This window comes from Sparus aurata, chromosome 5 (assembly GCF_900880675.1).
Source record: "Sparus aurata chromosome 5, fSpaAur1.1, whole genome shotgun sequence".
Taxonomy (NCBI): domain Eukaryota; kingdom Metazoa; phylum Chordata; class Actinopteri; order Spariformes; family Sparidae; genus Sparus; species Sparus aurata.
Window position 1 is genome coordinate 16,761,327 of NC_044191.1, and position 19,139 is coordinate 16,780,465.

Below are 19,139 nucleotides of genomic sequence, written 5' to 3' on the forward strand. Positions count from 1 at the left end.
CAGCACACACCAAGATCTGATTGACATCATCTTATTAACAAATTACATTAAAAACATAATGCATCCTCAGATTCACTCTGTGTTTGATTACCATTAAGTTTTTCTTTACATAATCAGGTGAAAGAATGATTACAGCAAGGTTTCATTTCCACAAGATTATGAGATACAAAAAGTACAGATACTTGTACATTCCAGCTTTTGCATATTTGGGTACATATGAACCCCCCAATATTATTCATCACTTAATACATGCATTATTTATATTTACTGTGATATGTTGATTTGGCTGTTATATATAAAAAATATACTGTGATATTTGTAAATTGTATGTTACAACTATTACTTAAATGATCAGTTCAAATATTTAGTGCTTCTTCACAAAAATGATATTAAGCACTCAAACAGGGCTGACGCTCATCTTTAAATCCTCAACAACAAAGTCTAAACTTACAATCTAAACACTTACTGGTACTGATTTAGGTCACAATAGTAGTAGTAGTGTTTTTCAGTATCAACATGTACAGATGACTGGTACAGTCATCATTATGCAAGATAAAACTTAAAGCATCATTAAGTAACTTTTTTACAGTGAGTCAGCTTCAAAAACCTGTTGATAGTTCAGTGTCTTGTAACAGGGTGAATGGCATCTCTGTTCCAGCCACTCTGCCCCACATCACTTGTTTCTGCAATATGTCATTTAAGTGAGAGGGTAGAATCACAGCGTTATGTACATGTTTACTTGGAGGTGCAGGTTTCAAAGACATGATATTGTCGCACTCAGAAACTGTGGGCGGCACAAAATGCCAATTTCTACACAATGTTGCTTTAAGCTTTCAGTGTTCTCATGTCCAGACGCAATACATTTCATGACATAAACATGAAAATATCTGGAAATCATTAAGACAGTTTAAAAAATAAGCAAAACTGCAAAAATATGATAATTGTGATTATTCAGAGGGGGGACACAACAACAGAAACACTTACAATTAATTGCAGGAGAACAGTTAGCAACATGTTTGGTTTCATGAAGCTCATACTAGTTTGTGATGGTGATAGAGGTTTTGTTTCAGCTCAGTGCTCTTTCTGAAGGTTGTAGTTTGTTGCTTAGTCTTTCAGTCAGGTCAGTCAGAAATCTATCTTTGCTGGTAGGTTTCCTGTTTGGAAACACTTTGGATTTGTACTCAAACTGAATTATATTCTTTCCTCTGATCACAATCCATTCTCTGACAGTGACACAGATTGATGCAGCAATCTGCAATTGCAATTTCCATTCGCGATGGCTTTCCAAGTTAATCCATTAATTTGTAAAGTCCAGGATCTGCTATTGTTGTCTTTACCACAATGGTAGACACATGTATTTCGTATTTATATGGCAGTTCATTTAAACATGAAGATCCAGCAAACAATACAGTGCGAGACAAACATTCAAATTGATACTCCACGAGTTGGACTTCTTGTTCTTTGTTCCACGTAATCATAGGATGGAGCAAAAATAATTTTGCTGCCTGTTTTGCATTTCTTGAATCAGTCTTTTAGTTTCTTGTTTCACCTCCCATACCAGCATGTCAGTGTTGTAGCAGCTGCCACCATTTCTCGTCAGCATGGTCTCGATCTGGGTCAGCAGCTGTCTGACTTGTGTGCGATCTGTGCTCGCTTTGTTATTGAAGACCTGGTACCTTCCTCCACAGTCCTTGATGAGTTGCTTGACATAATCACCAGAGGCCTCCAGATAACTCTCAAATGACTGATCCAGGTCGTCTCCTCTGGTGAATATAACCATGACAAAATCTATCGACCTTTTGCCAAAAACTGTTTTTATCAGCTGCACTGAGTTTTTCTCCTCTTCTGTGATGTTTCCCATCTGCAGCACCAATAAGAAAACATGAGGTCCAGGAGACAAAATGCTGATGCATTGATGAAGCTCTTGTTGAATTTCCTCATCAGACAGAGTTGTATCATACAAGCCCGGGGTGTTTATCACAACGACAGGTCGTCCATCAATCTCTCCTGTTGCTTTCTCACAAGACTTGTTTGCTGGCTTAGGGGTGATTCTGGGCGTAAAACGTTTATAGCCCAAAATGGTGTTTGCTGTTGAACTCTTCCCACTGCCAGTCTTCCCAATCAGCACCATCCTGAGACACTCGCTGCTCTGACTTTCATCATTCACACCTTCGATCACCTTCTTCTTAACATCATGTAGTTCTGCTTGAAGTCTTCCATTAATTTTCTCCTTCTCTACAACCTTCTCTATCTGAGCCGTGGTGAACATGTCCTTTGTGAAGTGCCTGGACTTCAGAGCTCTCATCTTTTTCACATCATCAAACAGCTCTGGGATCTGTTGCTTTTCCTTGATGTTGAGAACAGTATATCGTCCTCCACAGCTCTGACAGAGCTCCTGGATGTCCTTGTTTTCCTTAAGAACAACATCTGGAGATTTAAGATCTGACTCCACAGTGAACAGAATCATGGTGAAGTCATTAACTTGGGAGCTGAATGTGTTCTGGATTGTCTCTAACTCTCCCTTGTCTTCATAAGTGAAGGAATCCAGAGGAAGAACCAGGATGAAGGCGTGGACTCCCTCAGGATCACAGAGGGAGATACTCTTGAAAGATTCCGCCATCACTACCTCCGTAGGTTTTTCATACAGGGCAGGCAGCTCCACCAGGGAAACCTGACGTCCACACACCTCTCCCTGATGTTTTATGCACTCTGATGAATTGGAGGCTGATGAACGGTCTGTCTGACCTAAAATGGCCCTGACTGCTGAAGTCTTCCCTGCTCCTGTCCTTCCACACAGAACCAGGTTTAAGGCTGGTTTGATGTGTTCTGACTCAGACTTTAGTGACATGATTAAACCTGTATCCTGACCCTTCGATACATCACTGTTAACATGCTCGCCGTTGTTCTCTTTAACAATTTGACCCAAGCGTGTTAACAGCTCAGGAAGTTCAAGGTTCTCCTGGTTCAGGTATCTGTATCTACACATTCTCTTCATGTCTTTTAAGGGCTGTTCTGGTACATTATTTGCCTTTGACCCTGAGCTCTCCTCTCTGCGTGGTGACATCAGTAACAGTGAATGATCAAATGATCGATGACCAAAGAGGTTCAGGATTCTGCAGAGTCTCAGTTTGTGATCCTCAGTGAAGTCTTCAGGCTGTAAAACCAGCAGGAACACATGAGGTCCAGGATCACAGAGACTCACACAGTGTTCTACATGTTTTTTCAGTTTGTCTTCAGAGATGTTGGGATGCAGCAGATCTGGGGTGTTGGTGAGAAGTACGTTTGTCTCCTTCAATTGTCCATTGGCTGTCAGACAGCTGTCTTCCTCAGTGTTGAACTTAGTCTTTCCCAGTATGAAGTCCCCCACGGAGCTTCTCTCAGACCAACTGTTCCCCAGCAGGACAACCCTCAGCTCAGACACTGAAATGAAAAAATAAATCGTAAGTTACAGCATTTATATGCTGCTTTTATCCAAAGTACTTAAAGTTTTTATTTCTCATTCACCCCTTCACTCACATATAGCGAGCTATCATCCAATGTCCTAGTCTGACCATCGGGAGTAATTTGGTGTTTAGACTCTTGCTCAAGGACAGCCTGGTATCACTTAATGCTGTGTGAACAATCTATGATTGTTTTGCATGTTATCCCAACACAATTTTTGGAATTCGTGTGTCATTTAATGCTGTCTGTATTAAGGGTCCATTTTGTAAGAACCTTTTTTTTGTATTTCATTCCCAGCTCATCAAACGACACTTTTGGATTGTAGGTGGGACAGGCTGCCACCTCAATGTGTCATGATTTGAAAAGCTTTTCTGTCATTTTACACATGAATGTCATAGAGAGAAAGAAATTCGTATTTTGTTGCATAAAGAGTGAAAAAGTCTGTGTTGGGGTAAATAGATGGGTCAAACACAGGACTTTCACCCAGGAAACCAGTGTTTATATCCTGTGTTGATGCCTAAGCTTAACTGTAATGCTGTCCTCGTGTTAACCACGTGTTTATTATTGTCACTGTGAGGACAAGCGTCACCTGACTTCATCCTTTCCTGCATGTCCAAAGTGACATGTGTAAAGCTGTCATGTACAGCAAAAATGTCCTTCATCATAAAATTACACCAGTGAGCTTAAAAATATTTGAATACATTTAAATGTAGGTTGATACCTACTGCTGAGATACACTGTAAATATACCGTATGTTATTTAAAGAAGAATTATTCTGACTCAGGTCAGTTTAACTTACTGGAGGGAGGCAGCAAGCCAAAGCTACCGCTGCTCTTCAGTGGCTGCAGATCATCTGTCACTGTAGGGATGCAGAACATTGAATGTTTTATTCCTTTAAGGGACACAGTTTATGTTAACATACTGTTTTTGATTATTTTTCTTTTTTTCTTTCTTACATATTATAGCCTAAAGCCCAACATATCTACATCGTATATATACTTCTGATGAAGAAAGCCTTCAGAAAATAAAAGAAAACACTTTAGGTTAAGACTGATTTTTTTTCCTCCCAATTGACTGACAGGGCTAATAATAGGACAATGCTGATGTTTTGAATTACACTGTGAACAGGAGCCTTTCCCAAACGAAATCGAGAAGGAACATAGTGATTTAAAAATCAGTCCTTAACCTACTGTAATAAGTGTGTTCTTTCATTTTGCTGAGGCATTCCTTCATCAGAATTCATATGACATAGAAATGTTGCACTTCCAGTTCCCTTGTGTTTAAGTCAGTGGGATTTCTATTGTGCTACCACATAAAACATATTATTAACTGTCCCACAAATGAGACTACAGAGGTTGTCAGGGACATAAAACTTCATATTAGTCTGCTGGAAACCCCTATATGACCCATACTAAACCCAGAAATGTGGTTTCCTATAAACTTTTATTATTAAAATGTGATCTATAGGTTTAGCAGATGAGATTAAGCTTGGTTGCTAAAAGTTGCATGGTGGGCAATTTGAGCAATTAGCATAATGAGATATTAAGGGGAGAAACTACGGGTGAAGAATAGGTATATTTTTTAAACTAATATATATCACCATGAAACTTCCCCAGTTGATTACTTACATTAAGACAATTATTTTTTGCACTATGAGTTTTCTGAAATTGTATGTTTAAATATGCAAATGAGGCATTATCTAATTAAATATGCGCTAATTTGAGAAAAAACTCATTTGGAGGAAAACAGCCTTTAAAGGTATGGATTGTGTAAAAATCTGTAGAAGGAAATAGACAGTCTATTCTTCTTTCCACTAGTCTGAAAGAAGACATGTTATGGAAGTAAAATAACCCAAAATCTCAAAATTGACCAGTGCATAAAAAATGATGTTTTTGCCTGCTGTGTTTCCCCTTAATCGCTTGAAACTGAAAATGGCTATAATTTTGCTTCTAGTTAACTTCGAAAGTTATCTAAGAGTCTAAGTAAATGTTTGTGATATCCAGAAATCCCAAAGCGCCAAATGTTTCATAACCCCCCTCCTCCACCCTTCTATAGATTTCTTACACAATACATATCTTTAAAGGCCGTTTTCTCAAAATAAGTTTTATCTCATAGTCTGAGCCAAAAATCTCCACTTTAGTAGCACTGAACACCAAACTTTACAGTTTTGCTCCTATCTATATTCTGAAGGTTTTAACAGAGGGGTCTGTTCATATATCATTCATAGCCTGATTTTTATAACATTTTATTCCTAAAAACAGCGTGAATATTTTTTTTTTTTATGGCTGTTGACAGTATTTTCTGATTTATGGACTGATAAAAAGAGATATCCAAAATTCCCTCTGTAAAATGATAGCTTTAATATGTCAACAAAATGAAAAAATAATTTTTAACATGGCTTTATCCAGTGTTTAGATGTATGTTCTGGAAATGTATGCAAATGAGTGCATATTTAATTAGATAATGCCTAATTTGCATATTTAAACATACAATTTCAGAAAACTCATAATACTAAAAAATATTGTCTTAATGTAAGTAATCAACTGTGGAATTTTCATGGTGATATATATTAGTGAAAACATTGTCCCTATTCTTCACCTGTAGTGTCTCCCCTTAATTAGCTAATTATGCTAATTACACAAGATGCCCAACATGCAACTCTTAGCAACCAAGTTGAATTTCATCCACCAGGCCTATAGATTACATTTCAATCATGAAAGTTTATAGGAAACACCATTTCTGAGTCGAAGAAATTAGACTATATGGTGATGTTTGTCTTATTATTATCCCATACGCCACCTCCTGTTTGGAAATATGGGAACATGCAAATACAACCCTGGTACCTTGAGTTGGGGTTGTTTTGTAAAGACAGCCAAGTTTATATTCTTAATAACACACTTAGTAATGAAGTCCTCGAGGATAGTGAAAGTATGACAATACTGGTAAGGTTAGGTAATAAAATGAATGTGTTTTAACATGATAACCTCCACTGATGGCCTTGGCCAAGATGCCATGAGGTACATCTGGGACATGATGACACCAGTCAGTTACAGGGCTGACACAGAAGGACATACAGCCATCCAGTTGCCAGTTACCCTAACTTGCATGTTTTTGGACTTACTATAATGATGGTTATATTAACAAAGTCAAAAATAACATAACTTTTTCATCAGATGTGGAAATGGAGCTCTGGACATAACTCTAATGCAGATGGTATGAGCAGATTAATATCTATTATTATTATTATTATTATTATTATTATCATTATTATTATTATTATTATTATGAGTAGTAGTAATAGTAGTGTTATCCAGTCAAAGAAAGTCAGACTGTACTCACCTGTTACTGCAGTTGCCATTGCGTCTCTCTGCTAGTAAATCCAACTGCACGGTGTCAGAGCCTAAAGACAGGATAGCATGAAATGTTAAATGTCTTGTATGTTAAATTGTGTCAAGCACAAGCATTTAATGCTGCTGCTTGACATAAAATGTGACTGTTTACTATACCATAATAATATAATAATAATAATAATAACAACAATAATAATAATAACAGCAACAACAACAATAATAATAATCATTATTATTATTATTGTTATAGCGTATTATTATTATTATTATTATTATTACATTGACCTGTTTACATATTTATAACAATATAAATCTCATTGTGAAATCATCAGGTCTGATACATGATTAACTTGCTGTCTAAAAAATCTTTCTTGACTTAAAATGTGTTACATGATAGGTTCTACTTGTGTTTTCAAAGCAATTCAAAGCAGTAGTAAAAGTGGTGGGAGTGGTAAAAAGAAAAAAGTTAATGTGTTGTACATCGTGATAAAACTTGCAATTGTAATCTTGTTTTTACAACTGTTGTAATTTATCACAGGGTGATTTTACTTCCTTGATCATCTTTTGTGTGAGCTTCAGACTCCATCTACTGATAATACATTACTTATTGGTGCTAGAGTCAGAAGAAGAACAACCACTATCTTAAACTTCATTGCATTAAACTAAATTTTTCTTCTTTTTTTTAGAAGACATTTTCACAACAATTAATTCAAACTATTCACTTATATGTCATTACTCACATAAGGTGGCTGTTGCTGTTATCCCGGCAGAAGGTCTTCCATCATTAGAAGTATATTGCAAGAAAGAACATATTCCTCTCAGCTCAGTTGATTTGGTTACTTCAGTCACTACAAACAGCAACTCTGGTCCATCTAATCACTTGGCCTGAATAGTCAGCACACACCTGGGGATTCAAAACAAGTAGTTTTTACTTTAACAACATTCTCTCTCTTCCAAATAGTCTACACAGTGTTTTATATGAATTTGTTAGTCTGAAGATATATTCCAGTTGTACTTACCGGTTGAGATCCTCTTTGCTTCTTCGTACAGTGGTGAAATAAAAGAGGGTGCACTGACACCAATCAATATCAAAGCAGAGAGGGCAGGACACTGTACAGACGTGATCTCAGTTAATGTTTAACCCAAAATTATACACCAGGGTGTGACCTGTTACTTACTGATAAGACTTTTGCAGACAAGTACTGGCAAACTCCAACTGGTAAACATCATAGAACAACATCCATCCAATCCATTTTAATTTGGGAACACTGGACATCCAAATTCATATTGAGAATTACTATCACTTGTTCTGAGTTTACCTAATGACTAGTGTAACACTGGGTGGTGTCAGTGTAATATGGTGTGGTGTGTGTGTATGCAGCCTCAAAGCTTTCTGTATCCATTTGACTTTTCACTTAATGATAGCGTAGAACTACAAATACTACTACTGCTGCAATATCTCAGTTCAGCTCAACACTGGATTGACTTGAATGTTTTTTATGTATTATTCTTTATTTGCACATACTCTATCAATATAGATTACTTTTAACTTTTGATCTTCAGTTATTTTTTTGATTACATCTCACATTATAGCCATCAGGAGATTTGTCCTCATATTTGGGTTATCTAAAGAACTGAAAATACTAGGGGTGTCACGATTCTCCAAATCCTCGTTTCGATTACATTTTCGATTCTAAGGTCACGATTCGATTCGATTCTCGATTTTTACATATATTTTTTTTTTAAGCACAGGTTGCTATGCCATTTTTAGACAAACTTTTATGCAATATAATTTCTGACCTTTGTTCGCAATGTACCACACCACATTGTCAAGTTTAAAACATTTATTAACAACATAATGTAACAATAACATATCTTCAGTCAATTGGAAACTTAAACAAAATAACGTCCCATCTAGTTTCTGCAGAACTCGCAAGCTGTGGCTTTTTTGTCGACAACGCAGATGTTTTCCAACATAAGTCACTGGAAATCCAAAATACTTCCACACGGGCGACTTCAGTGAAAGAGGAGGGGGTTCAAGTTCTGTCGATGGGTCTCCTGCATCTGCAGCTGCCATTGTTGTAAGAGTGGCGTAGCCCCTTTCAGGAATAGGGCGGTGCATCAGGTGTGTGTGCGTAAGGTGCGTAAGGTGTGTGTGGGCGAGTGAGAGTGAGGGAGCGTGCGTACGTGCGGTCAGTGAATGAATGAGAGAGGAAGGAGAAGCGAAAGGAGTAGCAGTAGTAGGGACGGCAATAAAGTGCACAATATAGGCTGCAGTTTGGCTGTGAATAAAGGCGACGGCTAGATACAGCAAAGCTCCTTGGTACTATTTCCCGACCAGCTTACACATGAAAGTGGTTCACTCCGAAGGTAAACACAAACTTCGGCCCTGGAGGATATCGTCTCCCCTGTGCCGAACAGGAATGGTCTAACACCATGCTATCGTTTGGCTGGCTGTAGCTAGGGTTGCCAACTCCCTGAAAAATAAATAAGGGACAACCCCCCCCCCACGACGGCTTGGTAACTTTCCAAATACTTTGACTCGAATGTGAATTTAGTTTGATGCATGTTTTTGAGTGATACGAATACATAGAAAAATATATTATTCAACAATTTATTTTTGTATGCAAAATAAAAAGATATTTTTAACAGAAATCTGTCCTGCTTAACTTGAAAGAATAAAATAAATATTTATTTATTTAACAGAACTGTCCTGCTTAACTGAAAACAGTATAAAATAACAGAAAACAATAGAAAGTTGTTACTTTCTTACTGATTTATAGTTCATGTGTAGTATATCAACCGCCTGTGCAGTACAAATTATGCACATCACATTTATCTATGGACTGTTTGAACTGACATGTGTAAGGTTGTATATATGTATGTATATAGTATAGTGTGTATTCTTTATCTATTATTCATCTACGTATTACTTTTATGTATTATTTATCTATTTTATGTATTCATTTATCAATTGTATGTGTTTAGTACACTAAACATTTTTTTGGCCACAAAATTCTGACATTTATTGGACTTAAAAAACATTCGTATTTTTTCTACATACCATATCTGCCTCTGGTGTTGCCTAGTGGACAACAAACCAGTCAAGGGTCCACCTGGTTGTCCCTCACGTGTAGACCACTAGATGCATGCTGTTTCACGTCAAACAGTTCACCATGGGCTACAGAAAGTGCGCCAGCAGACATTATCTACACTTTTTCCAGCCACGTTTTCTTTTTCTCATTCAAGTCTGTATTTTTGCAGCCTTTTCTTTTTCTCTCGGGGGAGTACCGTTACTGCTCATGGTGGAAGGCGTACCGTCTGCAGTGTCCTGTGAACCTGTGTCGTTGTGAGCCATGCTGGATTGTTTTGCCAGTTGCCTCAGTCTCTTGTCTTCCGGTATCTTCTTGCAAGCGACAGTACCTCGACCAATGAGAAGAGCCGGATTCTGCATTGTTATTCTCGTGTGTGAGTGTGCTGTCGGCTCATTGGTCACAGAGCAAGAGAGGGCTGGCAGTAAGATTACCGTATATTTTCATATAAAACGCCGTCATTCATTGATTCCATTGACATTTTAAAGACCATTTTGATTCTCAAGGAAATACGGGACAAAGTGCGTCCCTTTTAAGCTCAATACGGGACGCGTAACTTCGTTTCTAAATACGGGACGATTCCGTTTTTCAAGGGACGGTTGGCAACCCTAGCTGTAGCTAATAGCAACTGGCTTAGCTAGTAGCTAAGTTAGAGGAAGTTGAATCGCAGCACTTCAACACGGGTGTGTTTTTTTCCGCTAGGCAAGCAGACCGGACGTGACGTGGCGGCGTGGCAGCATCGACGATCCCATTTTTTTATTTGTACTTCGAGATTCGATCGATTTCGATTTAAAATCGAAATCGTGACACCCTTAGAAAATACCCCAAGAACAGCAGTGCCTCTCCTCTGGATGTTAGTTGATCCAGGGTTAACTACAATGGGCCAAAAAAAGTTCCAGCACACGTCTGATTGACATCATCTTATTATTAACAAATTACATTCAACACATAATGCATCTTCAGATTCACTCTGTGTTTGATTACCATTAGTTTTTCTTTACATAATCAGGCGAATGGATAATTACAGCAAGGTTTCATTTCCACAAGATTATGAGATACAAAAAGTACAGATACTAGTAGCTTTTGCATATTTTAGTGGAAGTACATATGAGCCCCCAATATTATTCATCACTTAATACATGCATTATTTATATTTACTGTGATATGTTGATTTGGCTGTTATATATAAAAAATATACTGTGATATTTGTAAATTGTATGTTACAACTATTACTTAAATGATCAGTTCAAATATTTAATCAAAGGTTTTATAAGAGTGCTTCTTCACAAAAATGATATTAAGCACTCAAACAGGGCTGACGCTCATCCTTAAATCCTCAACAACAAAGTCTAAACTTACAATCTAAACACTTATTGGTACTGATTTAGGTCACACTAGTAATCAAAAGTAGTAGAGTGTTCTTCAGTATTAACATGTACAGATGGCTGGTACAGTCATCATTATGCAAGATAAAACTTAAAGCATCATTAAGTAACTTTTTTACAGTAAGCTCACAGCGTTACATACATGTTTACTTGGAAGTAGTAGTTGCAAGTTTCCAAGACATGACATTGTTGCACTCCGAAACTGTGGGCCGCACCAAATTGCACAAAACGCCAATTTCTACACAATGTGGCTTTAAACTTTCAGTGCTCACATGTCCAGACACAATGAATTCAATTAAGAGAACATGAAAATATCTGTAAATCATTAAGATAGTTGAAAAAATAAGCAAAACTGCAGTTAACAAAAATATGTTTATTGTGATTATGGGGGGGGGGGGGGGGGAACACTTACTATTAATTGCAGGAGAACAGTTAGCAACATGTTTGGCTTGAGCTTGATGCTCGTATTTTTTGTGATGGTGATAGAGGTGTCGATTCAGCTCAGCGCTCTTTCTGGAGGCTGTAGTTTGTTACTTAGACTTTCAGTCAGAAATATTTATTTGCTGTTATATTTCCTGTTTGGAAACACCTTGTTTGGATGTGTACTAGCTGAATTATATTGCTTCCACTGAAAACCTGGGGAATTGGTGGAGTGACCCTTTAATCCCCACCCCCCTTAATTACTTGAGGCTCTTGAAAGGGGCTTTAATTGCCATTTCACAGCTAGTATGTTTTTTTGTTAATTCAAGCAGAAAGAATACTTTGACAAACACACTGAAATAAGCATCATGAAACGTGATGGCTGCTGTGTGGATGAGTGTCTCAGGTAGAAATGGGGAGCCTCTCTTTGATAATCAACGTCACCGTCTTCAGGTGTGCTGGCCTTCAAATACAGCCAGAAGCGCGCGAGGCCGGCAGGTGATTTGACTGCTCCGTTTCCTCGTTTATTCAGCTATTCAAATGACGAGTCACTGTCGCGGAGGGAAAGAGACAAGCTGGGCTCTGAAAGACAAACACGCCACTTCGGCTCGGTTAGACCCGAGCTCCGGGTGAGTCCGTGTCAGTGACCGACATGATGATGGTGCGGTGTGGAAGGACGCAGGACATCAACCAGCGGCGGCTGTAAAAAAAAAAAAGAAAAAGAAAACGAAAGGTGAGAGCCGGGTTTTCTGCTCGCGTGCCAAACTTCATTTTTAAATCCTACATTTCATTTCCTGACTACGTACAGAGGCACTCTCGTTGGACATATGAACAAACTTGAGATATTTTACAAATTATGTTGGTCTGGCGGTAAATTCGGTGTGGATGATTGCTAACAAAGCTTTTATAACTTTGACGAAAACGAAATTCATAGTGGAGTTACCCCCACAATGGATTCCTTTGGTGCCTCTGTCCATCATGGGTTTTCTGTATGTGCGTGTCTCCTGAAAACACGAGTTTCTGTCTTAAAAAAACAGAGCTGCTTACTCTAAACGAAAATTGCCGGAACCAGATGATAATAATAATTAAATCCCACTCAATCATGTGAGTTCTCTGGCATTTATTTTTTCAAAGTTTATGGGCCCAAACAAAATTGACACAGGAAGTAAATATAAATCCTAATGACCTGTTGTGCTGTGCTGTAGAATAAAATGCCTGTGTGTGTGTTTCCATCCATCCCAGCTTTTGGTTTTTGCTCTTTAACACATCCTGAAATACTAAACTGTATGTGCGTCAGTGTAATGCAGAATGACAGATTGTACTGTTTTTGTTTGGTGACCTTTTTGGAAGATGGTATCTTCCTCCATGGCACAGCACAACTTCTGCATTCCTGGTTGTGGTAAGAGTAGAGGTGATCCCTGCTGGGTGTTTATCAGCGTCAGAAACACAAGGCCAGCCTGCTTTGCATTTGATTTCCATTAAAAAAAAGTGTACCGCATAATGCAAATAATCTCTCGACACCCTCTAGACTGGAACAAGAATCCAGTTGTGTTTTACAGTTGCTCATTCAGACACAGACCACTATCCAGTGTTTACTTAAACTAGCACCGGCCAGAGGAGGTGTCTAGTTAAGTATAACAGACTAATGTATTAGAAACGACTGTCTTCTGTAAGTGGAGGTAGGTACTTTCTGTCCTGTGAAACAACCTTAAAAGAAACCCAAGTTTGGTTTCATAAAGAATCTTGGTGTCTCAGCTGAAATTTAACATTAATTAATGGGCATACTAGATGAAGTTTTTAAAGTAGTTTTTTAGCACATGGTGGGTCTGTCACAGTTGGAGGGTGATGTGGAACTTAATTGTTTTAATTTGCTGTAAATGACATTTGTTTCATTTTGACAAAAGAGAAAATGGCTATCTTTTGCCGCCAGTTTTCTGTTAAGTATTAAGGCAAATACTGTTACAGCTTGACTGTGATGGCCACCTCTCTGGCTTCAGGCTTGCAGCCAGATGTTTAACCTGGCTGCAAGGATTTGTGATTGAGCCACAAGAGTGGAAGTGAGGTCAAGCACTGCTGTTGGGTGATTAGAGTTCATCTTAAAGGCGTTGGGGTCAGGGCTCTGTGCAGACCAATATCAATATTTCCACGCTAAAATGTGAAATCCATTTCTTCTAAGACCTAGCTTTGGGCCATAGTCACGTTTAAGACACACAACCCAGACTGCTGGAAACAACTGCTGTATAATATGATTAAATTTCACTGGAGCTGAATGGCCTACATGATATATACTCCATGAGTTGTGGCCACATAACGATTATATATAAATTGAATCCTGTTTGCAGTGCATTGTCTTCATGTTTGGATTTGATTTCTGATTTGAAGACAGGCTGTACAAGGAGCATCTTCATCATTTCTTCATCCTCCATGTCTGATGGCCCGTGTTCCTGCTGACTGCTGAAGGCTCCACGTCCTCCATCCGTCTGTTTCCTCGCAGCTTCACCCTCCTCTTCAAAATCACTCCTCTGTCCATCTGCCCTGCAGTCATGAATCCCTACAGCAGCACAAATTTGGACTCTCGCCCATATGATGACGTCACTGCTCCGGCTTCTGTACCTCCATATTCACCTCCGGACCCTTCTGATGGTTCCCAGAATCCACCTTTGTCAGCTACCTTACCGTCTCCTCCTCTCATTCAGACAGGTCATAGCTACCTGACAGTTTTGAGCCATAACTCCCCACATCAGGTGTCTTCAGACCAAGATGGAGGTCAAAACCTGCTCCCATCACCAGACTACTCCACCATACCGCTTCCAGGCTCAGAGTCAGGCCTCAGCCTGGGATCCAGGCCTCAGTCCTGGCTAGCTCCATTCCGATCGACCTCCCCAACTCCATTAACAGTGAACCCCTACCCTGCCCCCTCCACACCCCCTTCCTACCAGGTGTCAGTAATCATCCCGTCCCCAGACCTCCACCCGTCTCCTCTCCAGTCTCAGTGTTCCGAGGACAGCTGCCCGGACCTGGAGTGTGCCATCTGCTTCAGCCAGTTCAACAACGTCTTCCGCTGTCCCAAGATGCTGAATTGCAAGCACACATTCTGCCTGGAGTGCCTGGCACGCATTAACATCAAGTCGGCTGAGCCCAGTGCAATCCAGTGTCCGCTTTGCCGCGGCCTCACGCCCCTACCCACCCTCGGGCTCCCAAGACTGGCCACTGACTCGGGCGTGCTGTCCTACCTGCCGGCCGCCATGCAGAGAGTCTACAGCATCCGCTTCCTCCGCAACAAAGGGAAGCTTCAGGTCAAAAGGTAAGAAACCTATCAGGAGACAGAATTCAGTTTTCTGCTGAGCCTTTAAATGTGCACAATGTGTCAAGTGAGCAGTGTGGGATCATGGGAGTTGTCTTCATTGTAACAATAACCATCATTGCTGGTGACAATCTGTGACTTACGTAGGCCGAAGTGTTAATGGACAAGATGCTGTTTTTAAAGTTGTATCCACATTCTGTTTAGACGCATTTGCCAACTGCCTTGCTCACTTTCTGATTCTCTATGTGAAGTAATTGAGCTCTGCCCATCAGTTATATCAACACAATTACACAGTTATAGTGTGTACATTTACAGTGTCATTACGTGATTGCTGTACATGGAAAAATACCTAAATCGGGACAATGTTATCTGACTGGAGTTAGATTTTCACAGGGGTAGAGGTTTGACTTGATCTTGCAATGGCTTACTCAGTTGTCCATTGCTAGCAAGAAGTTACGTTCCACAGGCAGTGTCTGCAGCCAGCCCAACTATGCAGTCCAATAAAAGTCCACTTTAGAAACGTTGTTGTAATAAAGAAAAATTAAAAAAAATCTCTTTATCACTCCGTTTCAAAGTTATAACTCCACTGACTTACAAATGAATGTGGCTGGCTAATACACTTGTAACTAATTACTAATCACTGAAAAGAAGGTAAGAAAACTGTTTGCTTCCATAGCTCTCAAGCAGTGACTCAACATCATCCAAATCAACAGAACATCTAACGCACGTATACGGTCTTAAAGGGAAAGTACACTTTTTTATCAACATGTACCAAATCACATAACATGAATTCTAGTATGCTTTTAACATTTTTAACTGTATTTATCATTATGAACTGTTCTTTCACCTCTATAACAGGTAAGAAGTTTGGTTTATTGCAGGACATTTGTTTGGCTGAAAAAAAATACTTTATTTATTTATGTATTTTTTTTTTTTTTTTTAATTCTGAATTCCGAACACAAGGGTTTCAATACAACCAACACTGAATCCGCAGCTCCATTTAATCATTAACTTTCTGTTTCTTGTTGAGGTCAACTGAAAATCGTCGACGTTGGACTCGGAGGTCGCTGGCGTCTGTGAGGTCTCTGGATGTGGGGCTGCCCAGCCCGTCTGCTGAGGGTGGCAGTGATGCAGGCGGAGCTCTGTTCAGACTGACAGGCCGGCCAGTGTGCCGAGCCTTCCTCCTGACATCAGTGGTGATGATGATGGTGCTGCTGACTGGCATCATCATTTTCCTCCTCACCAACAATGAGGAGTGAGTAACTTCACATTACATCACATCAAGTCTTCCTCCTGCTTTTATTTCTGTGATGGAAACAGACAAAACTGTAAAATTCCGTAATCTCGAGGGAATTTTATGTCTGAATGTAGTTAATGAGCGACATCTGTTTCACCGCTGTGGTGAAAAGAAAGCTGATCCAGATGTGCAATAAAACCCATCGTTCCAAGCTGTTGCGCAACGAGAGGCAACTAAAGCCAAGACACTGAGGATGAGCTGTTCTTAAATTTAACACTGTGGGAATCAAAGGGGATTGAGACTCGCACCTCAGCTGATAAAGTACCTCTGAAAGTGAGACGTGGTGGACTTAAATCTGCTTTTATCTTGTGCCAAAAGTTTCAGATAATCACGCATGTCTGAAAAGATTTGACTTTTCATGTCCATTGCTCACATTTGAGTAACATCATGTAACAGCTGCAGCAGTAGTATCTAGGATGTTGAGGAGCAGCGCTCTACTGCTTTACAGTACTTAGGCCAAACGCTCTGAATGATTAACTTACCGTTTTTCAAAAATACTGAACAGCAGAACTTTCTGCTCATTTTCACTGGTTCGAGTCACAAAATGGCGGTCAGGTCAAGTGCTGGAACATAATGAGCCTCGCAACACTTGGCACTTTGCCAAATGTTTCAGTTATTCGCCTCAGGTTTGGAAAAAAACATATGACTTGAAACTGAAGGTTGTTTGCAATAAAGGGCAAAAAAAAAAAGTGGCACCTCAAAGAAGACCATACAACAACTAACTGAAGCTTTATCATATAAACCACAGGGCAAACTGTCTGATGGCTCCCCATCCAGCTGCAGAGCTTTGAAGTACTCTCTTCTTTCACTTTGAGACTCAAAACTCCATCAAAACATTGTTACTTAAACATAATATTACTGAACTAAGGCTCGTGACCAGCCTGTGGATTCCATTTAAACATATGATTGCATAAACTTGTCACTAGATGGCGCCTTTTTCTTGTTCTCCTGTTTTATAACTTGTTCTGGACGCTTTAAGCACTTTAAAAAGAATCCACAACTGAATGTAATATTTTCAGTTCTGTGTATATTTATTACCCGTCTTTTTTTTAAAACTACCCACTGTTTATGTTAGTTTATTGCCCCTGGGTCTAACCAAATGCTGTTAACAGGAGCCATGCAAATGACCTGAACCACAGTTGCAGTGGCATCTTATTACAGATGCTGAAACATGACTTTTTTTTTTTTCTTTTTACCCACACAACTGACAAAAAAACACAACTATCCGTATGGGGAGACTCTTCAATCATGTTCCTGAAATAAACTTTGGCTCAGTGTGTGATTGTAAGAGCGTTCAGCCTACCAGCTCGTCTGTAAAGAGTCTGCAGGAGCCTCTGATTGTTGGAACTGTCCCAGAGTGCTTCACTGGTATTGAGTACAGAAGGACTGTGTGTTGAATCCAGCTGAATCCTGTTCAGTGAGACACTTGATCATGTTATAAATGTCAGTGATGCACTTTACCTCAAACAATCATGAATTGCCCACTAGTGAAACTTTCCGCCCAAAATACTTTGACTTGCAAATCAAACGGGACCTGAAAGCAGAGGCTACCTTCATTGTGCCATCCCAAATTCATCCAGTAAAATATATATTTTAAAAAGATGATTTGCCTTTTGTAACAAATGTCATCTTTGACTGAAACTGAGAGAAAATATATTTTAATCCAATGTTTATCTTCCTGTTTCTGAAACTGTTTACTGTTTTTAGGCTCTGACCTGTTTTACTGTGCAATGCAAAATAAATAATTTAATATATTTTATATAACTGTTTTAGCATAGCTTGCATTATCACCATGTGTGCCTCATGTTGAACTTGAATAAATTCCTTTTTTTGAATTATACAGTTTGTCTTTTTTCTTTTTACTGAGTTTTGAACTGAAAGGGGAAATTACTTTTTTTTAAAAATCAAAAGCAGCTTCTTTTTTATTTTTAAAAATAAAAGGTGTCCACACTGCTACAGTATCTCAAACTCTCTATATTCCGTATATAATTTAAAGTGCAATTATAATTTTTGTTTTGCGAAAACATGACTGTCAACTTGGAGCCAGTAAATGGCAGAGTTCTAGAGAAGGTGTACGCAGAAGAGCTTAAATCAAGGAAAAGATTTTGTAAGATTTGTAAACTACAATGACTTTACGACACACTACTGGTGCTGACAGGGTTCACGACTGACTGTATGCTGAACAGACAACACAAGTTGTTTTACTGTCCAGTGTACTAAAGCCTCCCTCTGCTGCTGGAGAATGGGCCTGTGGGAGGTTTAATGCCACAGTGTCGGGTATAGTTTGTTTACTGAGCCGAAGATCTAACAACCTGCACAGGAAGTAAAACCATCCATCCCTTCCATTCAGGACCAATAAGCAGCTGTAAAGAGGCGTATGAGTGAGGAGGAAAGGCTCCGGTTGGACCTCTACTATAAAGCATCTTCTCTCAGAGCAGAGGACTTGGATCAGTAACATCGGACTGGCTCAAACGCACATTATTTAAAACACATGAGATACCTTTGATTTTGGGAGAATATGTTTTTGCATGACACGTCAGATTATGTCTCCAGCTTTGTTCAATTTATATAACCTTCCATAGTCCTCTTTACTGATTGTTGCACCCGTAGGCCCCCAGCAGGTGGAGCTGTAGCATCAGCATTTGAAGTATGTATAGAAACACGAGGCCTGTGTGTGTTGGGAAAGTACAGTAAAGGGATTGGAAGGAATTAAGAAACAAGTCAGGTTTCTACAGACCTCCATAATAAAACATTTTTTTTGTTATATAAGTTTAAAAAGCAGTCAAAAGTAACAAGACTAAGAATCAGCCAGGTTGATCTTGAATGCAGTAGTGTTTTTAGCTCATTGCT

The 19,139-nt window shown here is 39.2% G+C and overlaps 2 protein-coding genes across 5 annotated transcripts; one reads left to right on the top strand and one right to left on the bottom strand.

Annotated features, from left to right (window-relative positions):
* Positions 1–15: 15 nt before the first annotated feature.
* On the bottom strand, positions 16–9,916 carry LOC115580958 (GTPase IMAP family member 8-like). Of its 2 annotated transcripts, XM_030415716.1 has the most exons (6): positions 9,856–9,916; positions 7,811–7,901; positions 7,532–7,695; positions 6,781–6,841; positions 4,241–4,300; positions 16–3,420 (listed from the first exon to the last, which is right to left on the bottom strand). In XM_030415716.1, exons 4-6 carry the CDS (start codon positions 6,797–6,799, stop codon positions 1,475–1,477), a joined length of 2,025 nt encoding a protein of 674 aa, XP_030271576.1. In that variant the 5' UTR covers positions 6,800–6,841; positions 7,532–7,695; positions 7,811–7,901; positions 9,856–9,916; the 3' UTR covers positions 16–1,474. The 2 variants fall into 2 exon arrangements, with proteins under 2 accessions (XP_030271576.1, XP_030271575.1); XM_030415715.1 differs by lacking the exon at positions 9,856–9,916 and having other exon boundaries at positions 7,811–8,484.
* A 362-nt stretch (positions 9,917–10,278) lies between these two features.
* On the top strand, positions 10,279–18,129 carry LOC115581098 (RING finger protein 223). Of its 3 annotated transcripts, none has more exons than XM_030415953.1 (4): positions 10,279–10,307; positions 12,221–12,421; positions 14,071–14,992; positions 16,023–18,129. In XM_030415953.1, exons 3-4 carry the CDS (start codon positions 14,232–14,234, stop codon positions 16,249–16,251), a joined length of 990 nt encoding a protein of 329 aa, XP_030271813.1. In that variant the 5' UTR covers positions 10,279–10,307; positions 12,221–12,421; positions 14,071–14,231; the 3' UTR covers positions 16,252–18,129. The 3 variants fall into 3 exon arrangements, with proteins under 3 accessions (XP_030271813.1, XP_030271814.1, XP_030271815.1); XM_030415954.1 differs by lacking the exon at positions 10,279–10,307 and adding an exon at positions 12,126–12,141; XM_030415955.1 differs by lacking the exon at positions 10,279–10,307 and having other exon boundaries at positions 12,159–12,421; positions 14,075–14,992.
* The last annotated feature ends 1,010 nt before the right edge of the window (positions 18,130–19,139 follow it).